Raw genomic sequence first — 14947 nt, forward strand, 5'->3', positions numbered from 1 at the left:
GACGAGCACAATGGTAGAGGAGAAAAGTTTTATTTGAGGACTCATGGTTTCAGAGGTCTTTATCTTAGTTCATAGAAGGCTGATTCCATTCCTTGGGGCTCAAGGTAAGGCTGAACATTATGGCAGGAGAGGGTGGCAGAAGGAAGCAGCTCACATCATGGTGATCAGGAAGCAGAGAGAGTCTCCACTTAACAGATACAAAAATATATACCCAAAGCCATGCCCCAGTTCCCATCTCCTCTAGCCACACCCTACCACTTTAGCTACCAGTCAATTAATCCCTATCAGGGGATTAAATCACTGATTGGATTAAGACTCACAATCCAGTCATTTCTCCTCTGAACCTTCTTACACTGTCTCACACATGAGCTTTTTGGGGACACCACATATCCAAACCATAACAGAGGCTTAAGCCCTGCATGTACTCGACCAATTTGTTCCTCATGATGTCACTGTGAGCTGCACAGGATTTCTACCATTGTTCATTTGAGGAAATTGAGGCTCAGAGATGTCAGTGACATGGAGCAAGGATTGGAGCTCTTTGATCTTGAAATTTGTGCTGGGCATGACCTCTCACTTGTGACTGCATTCCCAGATCTTTTCTGGAATGTGCTTGTATTTCTTAGAGGAAGATTGCTTTTGGCATACCTGTTTGTAGGAGGCCCTGCTCTCCCAAGTACTTATCCCTTCAACATTCTGGTACAGACGGAGCATCCTTTATCCAGAAATCTGAAATGCTCCAAAACACAAAAGTTTTTGAATGCCAATATAATGCCACAAGTAGAAAATGCCACACCATGGAACTTTGTTTCATGCCCCAAATTATTAAAGATATTGTATAAAATTATCTTCAGGTTATGTGTATGGGGTATATATATGCAATATTAATAAATTTTCTCTTTATGTTTGTGTCCCATCTCCAAGATATCTCATTATGTATATGCAAATATTGCCAAATCTGACAAAATCTGAGATTTGAAACACATGTGGTCCCAGGCATTCATATCAAGTCTGCTTGACCTCTGTGTAAAGCAAGTGAAAACATGGTGATGGCAAAACTTTCACTTAGGATTCTGACCGAATGACCCATTTTCCGAGAGTCCTTCCGACCGCCTTTCTGATCCAACACCTCCTGCTCTCTTCCTCTGCCCCGTTTCCTTTCGTGGCATTGTAAGAACACACACATGCGTGTGAGGGTATCAGGGCTTATTTGTTTTTCTAACTGAACTCCTTGAGGGTAGGAACATTGTCTTCTTCACTGTCGTATTCCTGGTACCCAGAACAGTGCCTCATGTGTAGTAAGAGCTTAGTAAACATTTGTTAGCTGAATACCTGGTAGAAAATATGTCAGTGTTTTCTAGACACCCCTGGGGTGCCTTCTGAGTTTTAGGGTTCCTGAGTGCTGTCTTCATGTTAAAAATTAAGTGGAAATCCCATCCCCTCCTGTCTTACTCCATGCTTATGTAGTCTTCAGTCATATTTATATGTTCAGGTCAATGTACACATATTCTAGGCCTGTTGTTTTGCTCCTTCCTGTCCCATCAGGGTGCACAGGTGAACTCCTGAGGCCCAGCGCCTGGTTCATCAGCTCCCTGTGGATGAGCACTTGGATGTTTTCAACCTGTTGTCATCCGAGTGGTGCTGCAGTTAGGATTCTTGTGTATTTTCCTTTGTGAACAGGAACAAGTATTTTCTCTGCAAAGAGAATCACTAGGTCAGAGTGAATGAGCACTTAAGATGGTCATGGCCCTGAGGTGGGAGTTTACCTGGTGTGTGCTCTAGGAAGGGACTGGGGTTGAGGGCGAGAGAGTGAAGGGGAGAGTGCTAGAGATGTTTGTTCACCGAGTGGGAGTGCGTGCAGCAGATTCCATGGGACTTGGTAAGGATCTAGGCACTGGCCAAATGTGATGGTGGGGGAGGTGAATCAATAATGGGGAAGCCCAGAGCATGTGAAGAAATGCAAATGGCAAGTAGACATAGGAAAGTTATTAACCTGAGGAGCAGAGAAGAATGCAAAATCACAAAAGTCTCCTAATAAATTAGCAAAACTAACTTAAAACTCGTAATCATTCTTGGTGGTGAGAGGTGGGATAGACCCTTTCAATCTGGATTGACACAGATAGGTTTTCAAATATTAGCATATTTCTTCAGGAAAACAAGACCTTTGACCCAGTCATTTTTTTCCTCACCTGGATTTATTGGCACCAAACCAGTACTTATTTAGAATGTTATATGCTGAACTCTGAGTGAAGTCCTTGAAAGAGCCTAGAGAACTTTTAGTGAAAGGGAATCCCTGTGGTATGTAATGTGCAAAATAGAACGTAAAATGATAATGGTATCAATTATGGAAAGCAAATGCATCAGAATGCCAATAGTGTTAGAGTTGCGGTTTTATCTAGCTTCTTCATATTGCTGTGTAAATAAATATTTTTATTTATCAATATTTATCAATATTTGTCATTCATCAACTCATAAATTTTATTACTTTATGTCATTATGGCGATTTAGAGAATTATAAGATGGTGTATAAAAAATAGAGCCTTTGATTTCAAATTTTATTAAAAATGCAACCCAGAATAAAGGAAACCTAGCAAAAGATGGACAGCTAATAGGGTAACTGTGTGCATCCATCCTAGGACTTCACCCTCTGCCTGTGTGTGCTTTCTAAAGGTGTAAAGATGAATTCCAGTTTTGAATTGTCTCTGCTACAGTTTAATATGACTGATATTGTGCTATAAGAAATGTGTTTCCATTTCAGTGGCCTCATTGTTCCTGAGAGAGATGGCAATGAGACGGTCCCTGAGGTGGTTGCCACATCAGGTTATGCCCTTCTGCATTTTTTTAGTGATGCTGCTTATAATTTGACTGGATTTAATATCACTTACAAGTAAGATATTTAAATCTAATTTTGTGATTTTATTTAAATAAAATGTTTTAATAATAATGATTAAAATATTGAGGACTTATACTGTGCCATAAATTTCAGTAAGCAGTTTACATGGTTTCTCATTTAAAGTTTTTTTAAAAAACATTGAGGCTTTTTGGTAAGTACAATTTAACAAACATTAGCAGTTGCCATGTAGTCAGTGGTAGAACAAGTCTATACTTTTAAAGTTTCATGATAGTTCATTTATCTGCCCCTTTTAAACTCTGAATTATGTTGTTTCTATGTGCTATCTGCATAGTTATCTTAAGCCATGTTATTATGAGATATATTATAGTTAAACTCATATGTTAAGTTGTGTGGCCCTGCTTCCTCCATCTGAAATGGGTCAAGTTACTAAAGAATTTTAAATATAACATTCTGGGACAATAATCATAAGTTCTACAAATTGTTAGAGACGGTCCAGAGGGCTATATACCATGAGTGTGTGGTTGGAACTTTGTCTTTTTCCTTCCCACACTTGCAAACGTGAATTTGGCAGTTGTGTGGCTCGTGTAGCTAGAGGGTTACCAAGAAGAATAGGATGGTTGTCCCAGGCTTGAGCAGCCAAATCTGGACAAATGTGCACAAATCTCTTCTCTCCTTGTGATTTCTTTAACTTTATGAGTCACTTGTTCTTGCCCTGTTCTCATGAGACTCCACCAGGGTGCGTGCGTTTGAGCTCTCATGCTTGAGCTGTGCCATGTGGAGTGACCCCTGTGGACTGAGTGGTAAGCACTGCATTTATGCTTCTGAATGAGCTGAAGAGACAGGGAAATCCTTAAGTGTTACGTAGGAGGAAGTTCTGCTAAGTTCATTGATGTATTGCTTTGTGTTGACTTAGTTTTTTCCCTGTCTTTATAGTTTTGACATGTGTCCAAATAATTGCTCAGGCCGAGGAGAATGTAAGACCAGCAACAGTACCGGCAGTGTGGAGTGTGAATGTTCTGAAAACTGGAAAGGTGACTCGTGTGACATTCCTTACTGTACAGACAACTGTGGTTTTCCTCATCGAGGCATCTGCAATTCAAGTGATGTCAGAGGATGCTCCTGCTTCTCTGAGTGGCAGGGTAGGAACTTCTTTCTCTTGTTTTTCTTTCAGTTCACAAATTGTTCCCAGTTTAGTACATTGTTAGTTGACTTTATTCTTAGCATCTGTACAGTTTATGTTCATCAACTATTAGGAGGCATGTTAGCTTTCTCCACACTTAATCCAGTTTCTTACAAATCTTTCAATGTCACCCATATGTGGTTATGGTCTCCTTAGAATTGTGGAGAGGTTTCACATTGTGTGCGGCTCATTCATGAAAGTTGGAGAACTCCATCTCAGTCATAAAAGGACATAGCAGAGAACCAAGGTGGGAGATGGGGCAAGAGCTGACGATAATGTCATTTCCCCTAAGACTTTCTCTGAGTTCTGAGCAAATTGCTGTCAGTTGTGCAATGAAAACTTAGAAGCAGTCACCTAAAGGCATTATCTGCATAGATAGCTTATTAAAGGAGCTTTAGGGTATTCCTTAAAGGCTAAGGGCAGTTGTCAATTTGATGACTTTGTTTATATACCTATTCATTCCTCAGAACCTTTTCATTTTGAAAGGAAATGTGATTGTTAAAATGCTTTGGTCTTTTGGGTTTGGTGATACTGAGGAGTTAACATTTGGAATATTTGAGTACCTTTCATCTTGCAACGCGTGCAGCAGAAGCCAGACCTTCCAAAAACAGATTCTGTCTCTTACATTTGTTGAATTCTTTGCTTTACTAGAAGATAGGTAGTTTTTTTTTTTTGTTTGTTTTATTATCATTCCCAGGTCTAGTTGTTACATTTTAGGTTTTTCAATTTAAATTAATAATTCCTTTGTGTAGTCTTTTCCTTGAAAGCTGTTCAAGTAGGATTTTTATTATTGAAATACCTAAACTGGATATGGTCATGTCATTATTAGAAAGTATATGATTTTGAATTTTATTATGAATTATTGGGATCTCAATACTGTGAGTAAATTAAAAACACAAAGAAATTTGTTTGATATAGATGCTAAACGAGGCACTAAATATTCCTTACAAAATTTTTACATTTATATGATTAAAACTTGAACTGCACTAAACCTTCAACATGCATTTAGTGAAACTAATTCATTATATTTTATTAGGTCCTGGATGCTCAGTTCCTGTGCCAGCTAACCAGTCATTTTGGACTCGAGAGGAATACTCGAACTTAAAGCTGCCCAGAGCGTCTCATAAAGCTGTGGTCAATGGAAACATAATGTGGATTGTTGGAGGATATATGTTTAATCACTCAGATTACAGCATGGTTCTAGCGTAAGTTTTTTCAAATATTTTTGAAGGAAGCTTAGTTTTTTGTTTTTGCAATTTATTAAGCATAAACAAGTGAAAGGAAAAGAAATCATCAGTTCTATTATTAAAAAACTATTAAAGGACTGGGGATATAGCTCAGTTGGTAGAATACTTGCCTTGTAAGCATGAGGCCCTGGTTCAATCCCCAACACCACAAAAAAAAAAAAAAAAAAAAAAAAAAAAAAATTAAAAATCTTTCAAGCTTTTTCATGTATACTAAATTTTTGAATTTGAGCACCACAAAGAATTCATTCTTAAGTCATGCTAATTTATCATTTTGAGGTACATTTTCTCTTATTTTACTTTAGAGTCTTGCAGTAGAATATACAAATAGGGAAGTATTTTAGGTTTTAATTGAATTAATAGTTTTAGGGAGACTGACTTACTCATCATGATTTTGTGACCTGAAAGATTATTTCAGGCCTTTTGTATTAGTGAAGATTGTAAAACACCAGCATCTATTTTTCAGGGCATTCTGGAAATATGGCAGGGGTGACATAGTTTCTGAATCCTTCGAAAGATAGTCACTAGAACAGAAGAAATAGGGTAGCTTAAACACATGAGTGCCTGCCATGATGGTACAAGCATTTTAAATTGGTCACTTGGGAGGCTGCAACAGGAGATTTTTTTTTTTTTAATTTAGTTTTATTTTAAACAAATGGGATACATGTTGTTTCTGTTTGTACATGGAGTAACAGCATACCATTTGCATAATCATACATTTACATAGTGTAATGATGTTTGAATCATTCTGTTATTTTTTCCTTCCCCCGCACCCCTCCCACCCCTCTTTTCCCACTATACATTCCCTCCTTCCTCCATTCTTGCACCCCTCCCACCCCCCCTTATGTGTCATCATCTGCTTATCAGTGAGATCATTCGTCTTTTGGATTTTTGAAATTGGCTTATCTCCCTTAGCATGATGTTCTCCAATTTCATCCATTTACCTACAAATGCCATAATTTTATTATTCTTTATAGCTGAGTAATATTCCATTGTGTGTGTGTGTGTATATGTGTGTAATATATATATATATATATATATATATATATATATATATATATATATCACAGTTTCTTTATCCATTCATCAATTGAAGGACATCTAGGTTGGTTCCACAGTCTGGCTACTGTGAATTGAGCAGCAATGAACATTGATGTGGCTGTATCTCTGAAGTATGCTGATTTTAAGTCCTTTGGGTATAGGCCGAGGAGTGGGATAGCTGGGTCAATTGGTGGTTCCATTCCAAGTTTTCTAAGGAATCTCCACACTGCTTTTCAGAGTGGCTGCACTAATTTGCAGCCCCACCAGCAATGTATGAGTGTACCTTTTTCCCCACATCCTCACCAACACCTATTGTTGCTTGTATTCTTGATAATCACCATTCTAATTGGGGTGAGATGGAATCTTAGTGTAGTTTTGATTTGCATTTCTCTTATTTCTAAAGATGGTGAACATTTTTCATATGTTTGTTGATTGCTTGTAGATCTTCTTCTGTGAAGTGTCTGTTCATATCCTTGGCCCATTTGTTGATTGGGTTATTTGTATTCTTCGTGTAAACTTCTTTTGAGTTCTTTATATATTCTGGAAATTAGTGCTCTATCTGAAGTATGAGTGGCAAAGATATTCTCCCACTCTGTAGGCGCTCTCTTTGCATTGCTGATAGTTTCCTTTGCTGAGAGAAAGCTATTTAGTTTGAATCTGTCCCAGATATTGATTCTTGCTTTTATTTCTTGTGCTATGGGAGTCCTGTTAAGGAAGTCTGATCCTAAGCCAACAGGTTGAAGATTTGGACCTACTTTTTCTTCTGTAAGATGCAGGGTCTCTGGTCTGATTTCAGGGTCCTTGATCCATTGTGAGTTGACTTTTGTGCAGGGTGAGAGATAGGGGGTTTAGTTTCATACTGTTGCATATGGATTTCCAGTTTTCCCAGCACCATTTGTTGAAGAGGCTATCTTTTCTCCATTGCATCTTTTTGGCACCTTTGTCTAGTATGAGAAAATTGTATTTATTTGGGTTTGTGTTCGTGTCCTCTATCCTGTACCATTGATCTACCTGTCTATTTTGGTGCCAATACCATGCCGTTTTTGTTACTATTGCTTTGTAGTATAGTTGAAGTTCTGGTATTGTGATACCCCCTGTTTCATTCTTCCTGCTAAGGATTGCTTTAGCTGTTCTGGGTTTCTTATTCTTCCAGATGAATTTCATGATTGCTTGCTCTATTTCTGTAAGGTACGTCATTTGGATTTTAATTGGAATTGCATTGAATCTGTATAGCACTTTTGGTAGTATGGCCATTTTGACAATATAAATTCTGCCTATCCAGGAACATGGGAGATCTTTCCATCTTCTAAAGTCTTCCTCAATTTCTTTTTTCAAAGTTTTGTAGTTTTCATTGTAGAGATCTTCTATCTCTTTGGTTAGATTGATTCCCAAGTATTTTATTTGTTTTGAGGCTATTGCAAATGGAGTTGTTTTCCTCATTTTCCTTTCAGCTGTTTCGTCGCTTGCGTATAAAAATGCTTTAGATTTATGCATGTTGATTTTATAGCCTGCTATTTTGCTGAATTGATGAGGTCTAGAAGTTTTCTGGAGGAGGTTTTTGGATCCTCTAAATATAGAATCATGTCATCCGCAAATAGTGACAGCTTAAGTTCCTCTTTTCCAATTCGTATCCCTTTAATTTCTTTAGTCTGCCTAATTGCTCTGGCTAGAGTTTCGAGGACAATGTTGAATAGAAGTGGTGAAAAGAGGACATTCCTGTCTTGTTCCCGTTTTTAAAGGGAATGGTTTCAGTTTTTCTCCATTAAGAATGATGTTGGCCATGGGCTTAGCATAAATAGCCTTTACAATGTTCAGGTGTGTTCCTACTATTCCTATTTTTCCTAGTGTTTTGAGCATGAAGGGGTGTTGTATTTTGTCGAACGCTTTTTCTGCGTCAATTGAAATAACCATATAATTCTTGTCCTTAAGTCTATTGATATGACGGATTACGTTTATTGATTTACGGATGTTAAACCATCCTTGCATTCCAGGGATGAACCCCACTTGATCGTGGTGCACAATTTTCTTAATATGTTTTTGGATACAGTTTGCCAATATTTTGTTAAGGATCTTTGCTTCTATATTCATCAAGGATATTGGTCTAAAATTTTCTTTCCTTGATGTGTCTTTGCTGGTTTGGGTATGAGGGTGATATTAGCTTCATAGAATGAGTTTGGTAGGGTACCCTCCATTTCTATTTCCTGGAATACTTTGAGAAGTATTGGATGAGTTCTTCTTTGAAGGTCTTGTAGAACTCGGCTGAGAATCCGTCTGGTCCTGGACTTTTCTTGGATGGTAGATTTTTAATGGCTTCTTCTATTTCATTGCTTGATATTGATCTGTTTAAATTGTGTATGTCCTCTTGGTTCAGTTTGGGAGGAGCATATGTCTCTAGAAATTCGTCAATGTCTTTGGTAGTTTCTATTTTGTTGGAATACAGATTTTCAAAGTAGCTTCTCATTATGTTCTGTATTTCAGTGGTATCTGTTGTGATATTTCCTTTTTCATCACGAATTTTAGTAATTTGAGTTTTCTCTCTCCTTCTCTTTGTTAGTGTGGCTAAGGGTTTGTCTATTTTGTTTACTTTCTCAAAGAACCAACTTTTTGTTTTGTCAGTTTTTTGAATTGTTTCTTTTGTTTCCATTTCATTGATTTCTGCTCTGATTTTAATTATTTCCTGTCTTCTACTATTTTTGCTGTTATTCTGTTCTTCTTTTTCTAGGGCTTTGAGCTGTAATGTTAGGTCATTTAGTTGTTGACTTTTCATTCTTTTCTGGAGTGCGCTCCATGCAATGAATTTTCCTCTTACTACCGCTTTCATAGTGTCCCAGAGATTTTGATGTGTTGTATCATCGTTCTCATTGACCTCTAAGAATTTTTTTATCTCCTCTCTGATGTTTTCTGTTATCCATGTTTCATTCAGTAGCATATTATTTAGTCTCCATGTATTGGAGTAATTTCTGTTTTTTATTTTGTCATTGATTTCTATTCTCAGTCCATTATGATCTGATAGAACACAAGGCAGTATCTCTATTTCTTTGCATTTCCTAAGGGCTGCTTTGTGGCATAACATATGGTCTATTTTTGAGAAGGTTCCACGTGCTGCTGAGAAGAAAGTGAATCTGCTCGTTGATGGATGGAATATTCTATATATGTCTATTAAGTCTAGGTTATTGATTGTGTTATTGAGTTCTATGTTTAGTTTGGTTGGTTTTTGTTTCTAAGCTCTATCTAGTGGTGACAGCGGTGCATTAAAGTCACCCAGAATTATTGTGTTGTGGTCTATGTAATTCCTGAAATTGAGAAGGATTTGTTTGATGTACAGGGATGCACCATTGTTTGGGACATAAATATTTACTATCGTATGTCTTCCTGATTTATGGTTCCCTTAAGCAGTATGAAATGTCCTTCTTTATCTCTTCTGACTAACTTTGGCTTGAAGTCCACTTTATCTGATATAAGGATGGAAACCCCCGCTTTTTTACTGAGTGCACGTGCATAGTAGGTTTTTTTCCCATCCTTTCACCTTTAGTCTGTGGATGTCTTTTTCTATGAGATGAGTCTCTTGCAGGCAGCATATTGTTGGGTCTTTCTTTTTAATCCATTCTGCCAGTCTATGTCTTTTGATTGATGAGTTTAGGCCATTAACGTTCAGGGTTATTATTGAGATATGATTTGTATTCCCAGTCATTTGGCTTATTTTTGGTTTTTAAGTTGGCTTGGTTTCTCCTTTGAGTGGTTTTTCTCTAAGGTAGTTCCTCCCTTTGCTGACCTCCATTGTTGTTTTTCATTTCCTCCTCATGGAATATTTTGTTGAGAACATTCTGTAGTGCAGCTTTCTATTTGTAAATTCTTTTAACTTTTGTTTATCATGGAAGGATTTTATTTCATCTTCAAATCTGAAGGTTAGTTTTGCTGGGTATAGGATTCTTGGTTGGCAACCATGTTCTTTCAGAGTTTGAAATACGTTGTTCCAGGCCCTTCTAGCTTTTAGAGTCTGGGTTGAGAAGTCGGCTGCTATCGGTATTGGTCTCCCCCTATATGTAATCTGATGCTTTTCTCTCGCGGCCTTCAAAATCCTATCTTTATTTTGAATGTTAGGCATTTTCATTATAATGTGCCTTGGTGTGGATCTGTTGTGATTCTGTGCATTTGGTGTTCTATAAGTCTGTTGTATTTGATTTTCCATTTCATTCTTCAGGTTTGGGAAATTTTCTGATATTATTTCATTGAATAGGTTGTTTATTCCTTTGGTTTGTATCTCTGTGCCTTCCTCAATCCCAATAATTCTTAAATTTGGTCTTTTCATGATGTCCCATAGTTCTTGGAGATTCTGTTCATGATTTCTTACCATCTTCTCTGTTTGAGCAACTTTATTTTCAAGATTAAATATTTTGTTTTCATTGTCTGAGGTTCTGTCTTCCAAGTGGTCTAGTCTTTTGGTGATGTTTTCCATTGAGTTTTTTATTTGGTTTATTTTTTTCTTCATTTCAAGTATTTCCATTTGTTTTTTATTTTTTTGAGAATCTCTATCTCTTTGTTGAAATGATCTTTTGCTTCCTGCAGGTGCTCTTTCAGCTTCTTGGTATTATCATTCATTGCCTGCATTTGCTTTCTTATCTCATCCTTTGCTTCGTGAATCATCTTAATCATGTATAATCTGAAGTCCTTTTCTGACATTTGTTCTAACATACTTTCATTGGATTCTGTTAATATAGAATCTAGATTTGTTTGGATCATTTTCTTCCCTTGTTTTTTCATGTTTTTCATGTATCTTCCCCTCTAGCAGTGCAGATCTCGGGTTTTGCAGATTTCCCCCATAAGCTTATAGTGGCCCTATGGGTTTCCAAAACCCTTTCTGACAATGAGCTTCAAGCCTCCAGCAAGCATCTCAGGATGGGTTTTGCCCCACCTAAAGATTGGAGCTATGGCTTCCAGGATTATCCAAGATGGCCACTCTGACTTTGAAATGTGTTGGCAAATGGGGAGCTGCAGCTCAGGGTGTGGCCGTGGTCACCAGGAGGTCCTGGAGGCGGGATGTGGTTGGTCAGGCAGGGGTCCTGGAGGTTGGGTTTGTTTGGTGTGGTTGTGGGATCCTGGTGGCAGGGATCAGTCAGTCGATGTGAGGGCCCCAGAGACAGGGAATGATCGGTCGAGCTGAGGGATCCTGGAGACGGGGCTCAGTCAGTCCGGCCAGGGGTCCTGACTGTTTGTTGTCTCAAAATGGCGGCAGCCACGTGTAATCAAACCTGAAGGTACTGTAACAGTGAACTTCCAGGCAACAGCAGGCAACTGGTGCTCCACTGGCAGTCGGCGATCAGTTTGCTGACTGTTGTCGGTCGATTGGGAGGTGAACCTCGAACGTTGGGTGATGGATAGGTGTAAGGCAGGCGATGGACAGGTGAGCGGCAGGCAAATGGCGAATGATAGGTGTCTGACAGTGAGTAATCAAGAACGCGACAGGAGATTTTAAAGTTTGAGGTCAACATGCCCAACTTTGTGAGACGCTGACTCAAAATGTAAAACAAAACAAAACAAGTGATGTTTCTCAGTGGTAGAGTGCCCTTGGGTTTAATCCCAAAAAAACCCACAAACACACAAGCAATATCTGTAAAAAAGTTTGGTCTGAAGGTTTCTTTTCAACTGTGTGGAGCTGAACTATTAATAGTTAGAAGACTTATCAGCTTCTGTGCAGGAGTGAGCAGTGGGCATCAGTGGGAGACCTATAGCATCCAGAATGAGTGGATGGTACTCACTCATGGGCTCAGCAAACCACATTGAACGCCACAGCTGGGACTGGAAGATGTTGCATATTCTAGTAGCCAAGTAAGCTCAAGGCATCCACAGCAGGATTTGAAGGGGCTGGAGCAATTTGTGCTGTATTTATTCTCAGAATGAACCAGCTAAGGTTTCTGTCTTTCTTTTTTATTATTATTTTAACTGCCCAGCCAAATTTTCTTTGCAGGAGCAAGTTCCATACTGAGGAGAAATGCCGGGGATAGAATTCATATTGAACAGGACAGGGACAGTGGAGACAAGTGAGCAAAGGTTCAGATAGCAATGAGAAGGGAACAGAGCCAGGTGTTCTCACCAAGTGAACTGCCATCTCTGGGAACATTTCATTGCAACAGCAAAGAGTGATCTCCAGAACTGAGAAAGTAGAACTATCCGACAGCTGACCTCCCCTGTGAAAACGCAGGGAGAAGCATTGTTACTTCAACAATATCAAGGGTAAATCTTATGGAAAGTCTTACCAGAAAAAGGAGAGTATGGAGTAGAATAAGCCCCTTCATACAGGAAAGAATTAAAAATAGAAAAATATAAAACTGATGAAAATTACAATACAGTATTCCAAAACAAGCTAAATATGTAGTGTTCAAGAACAACCTAATCAGAACTAGAAAAATTCAGAAATTTATATGTTTGTTTGTTTTTTGGTACTGGGGTTTGAACCCAGAGGTACTTTACCACAGAGCCACATTCTAAGCTTTTTTTTTTTTCCCCTCCTTCTTATTTTGACATGCGGCTTCATTCAGTTGGTGAGGTTGGTTTTGAACTTGCAGTCCTCCTTCTTCAGCCCTGCAAATTGCTGGGAGGGTTACAGGTGTTCAGTACCATGCCTGATTGAAAGTTATAAATTTTATTTTTTTAAATTAAATATAATTTTTTAGAAGTTAAGAATTTTAAAGATTCCAAAATAATTTCTGAATTGAAGACAAACCTGAAGGACACAGTTAATAAATGCTTTAGAAACAGAATATGAAAAGAGGGATTTTTTTTTGTAATCATATAGAAATGAAGGTTACTTCCCCCTGTTTTTGTAGTAAGTATAGTTAAAAATCCTGGACACTAAAATAAACATGGAAAACTCTGAAAGGTTGACAAAAGGATCAGTTTGTCTAGGGACACTGGATGCAAGGAATGACATGACAGTGGGTTCTGAGGGCTTTCTTTTTGACTTGTGCATGTTAGAGGTGTTGAGGAAGTTGGCAATCAGGAAATATCAACAGGTACACTCTAAAAATTTTAAGCCTCAAGATATGTCTATTTTCTTTCTTTAACTTTAGGACTAGGAAAGGAATTAGCCTTCCAAGACAAAGCTTTTGATAGTAACTGCTCTATTATACCCAATTTCACAGGAATGATTTCTACCCTTGCCATGATGTAGTGAGGTTCTCCAGGCCCTCTGTTAGGATAGTGTCAGAGAAAACCGCACAGGCAGCTGGGACTTTCATCTCTGCCGTAAGGCTCTCCCCACCCTTGTAATGTCAGTGGAGACTATATGGGGGACCTCTGGTAGTAAAGGCATTTAGCATTCAACCTTCTCCATCGCACAGAGGAGGCCTGCTATTAACAGAAGACTTATATGAAATTTTTCAGGACATTATGCTTTTTATTCTAAGAGCTAGGAAAATCTCAACTTGAGTGACAAAGGCAGCTGGGACACTGACACTGGGATAACACATGTTAGAATTACCTGATGAGGTTTTTAAAATAACCACCATAAAATTGCTACCTTAAAACAAGTGAAAAGTAGGAAGTCTCACCACAGAAACAGATGATATAAAGAAAAATTAAATGGAAATTTAAAAGTAGAAAAGAAAAAATCCCAGGGGATATGACTGAACAACAGAATGGAGGGGACAGAGGAAAGAATCAGTGAACTGTAACATAGAACAATAGTAATTTTTCAATCTGAACAACAGAAAAAATAGAATTTTACAAAAATGAAGTTTACCTCAGAGACCTGTGGGATTATAACAGATAATGTAACATTTTTTTCCCCTGGAGGAGTCTGGAAGGAGAGGAGAGAGAGTATATCTGGAAAAGCATTTTTTAAGAAAATAATAACTGAAAATTTCCCAGATTTGGCAAAAGACATGAATCCATGGACTCAATTATCTGAATGAACTCTAGAATAGTATAAATGCAAAGAAATAGATGCCAAGACACACCAGAGTCAAACTTCTGAAAATTAAAGACAATGAAAATTTGAAGTCATTGAGGAGAATTGACCTTACTTAAATTCAAATGACAAAGTAATTCAAATGACAGGATTTCTTACCCAAAAGTATGGGTATCAAAAGGAAGTGATAGAACATTCTTCAAATGCTGAAAGAACAGAACATTCTTTAAGTCATCCTAGAATTGTATGTCCAATGAAAATATCTTCTGGGAAAGAAGAGGCTGAGCAGACTGGTGTTCACCTATAATCCCGGCTTCTTGGAAGACTGAGGCAGGAAGACCATAGGTTTGAGGCCAGAGTGGACAAGTTTGTGAGCTCTCTCTCAAAGTAAAATAAAAAAGGCAGAGAATTGAAGATGTAGTTCAGTGGCAGAGTGCTTGCCTAGCAAGTGGGAGGACAAAAGAAATAAGAGGAAATCAAGACATTCTCAAATGAAGGAAAACAGAATTTGTTGCCGATAGACTTTTCCTGTAACAGTGGTAAAGGACGGTCTTTAAACAAAACAAATGAAAAAAGAAGGAATCTCAGAACCTCAAGAAGAGGACAAACTGAAAGGAGCAAAAATGCTTAAAAAAAGCAATGAATTTTCTTTCTTTCTCTGGAGTCTTTTTAATTAAATTTAATGGCCAATAAAAGTATTACAGTGAAATAACCTTTTGCAA

At 38.0% G+C, this 14947-nt stretch overlaps 1 protein-coding gene across 1 annotated transcript in view; it reads left to right on the forward strand.

Moving 5' to 3' along the window:
- Nucleotides 1-14947, forward strand: part of Atrn (attractin) — a 140471-nt gene that overhangs the window by 40743 nt on the left and 84781 nt on the right. The window contains 3 exon segments of the mRNA XM_047538628.1: nt 2759-2887; nt 3788-3993; nt 5071-5239. Coding sequence (XP_047394584.1) covers nt 2759-2887; nt 3788-3993; nt 5071-5239 — 504 coding nt within the window.

The sequence above is a fragment of the Sciurus carolinensis genome, chromosome 2 (assembly GCF_902686445.1).
Source record: "Sciurus carolinensis chromosome 2, mSciCar1.2, whole genome shotgun sequence".
NCBI classification, from domain to species: Eukaryota; Metazoa; Chordata; class Mammalia; order Rodentia; family Sciuridae; genus Sciurus; species Sciurus carolinensis.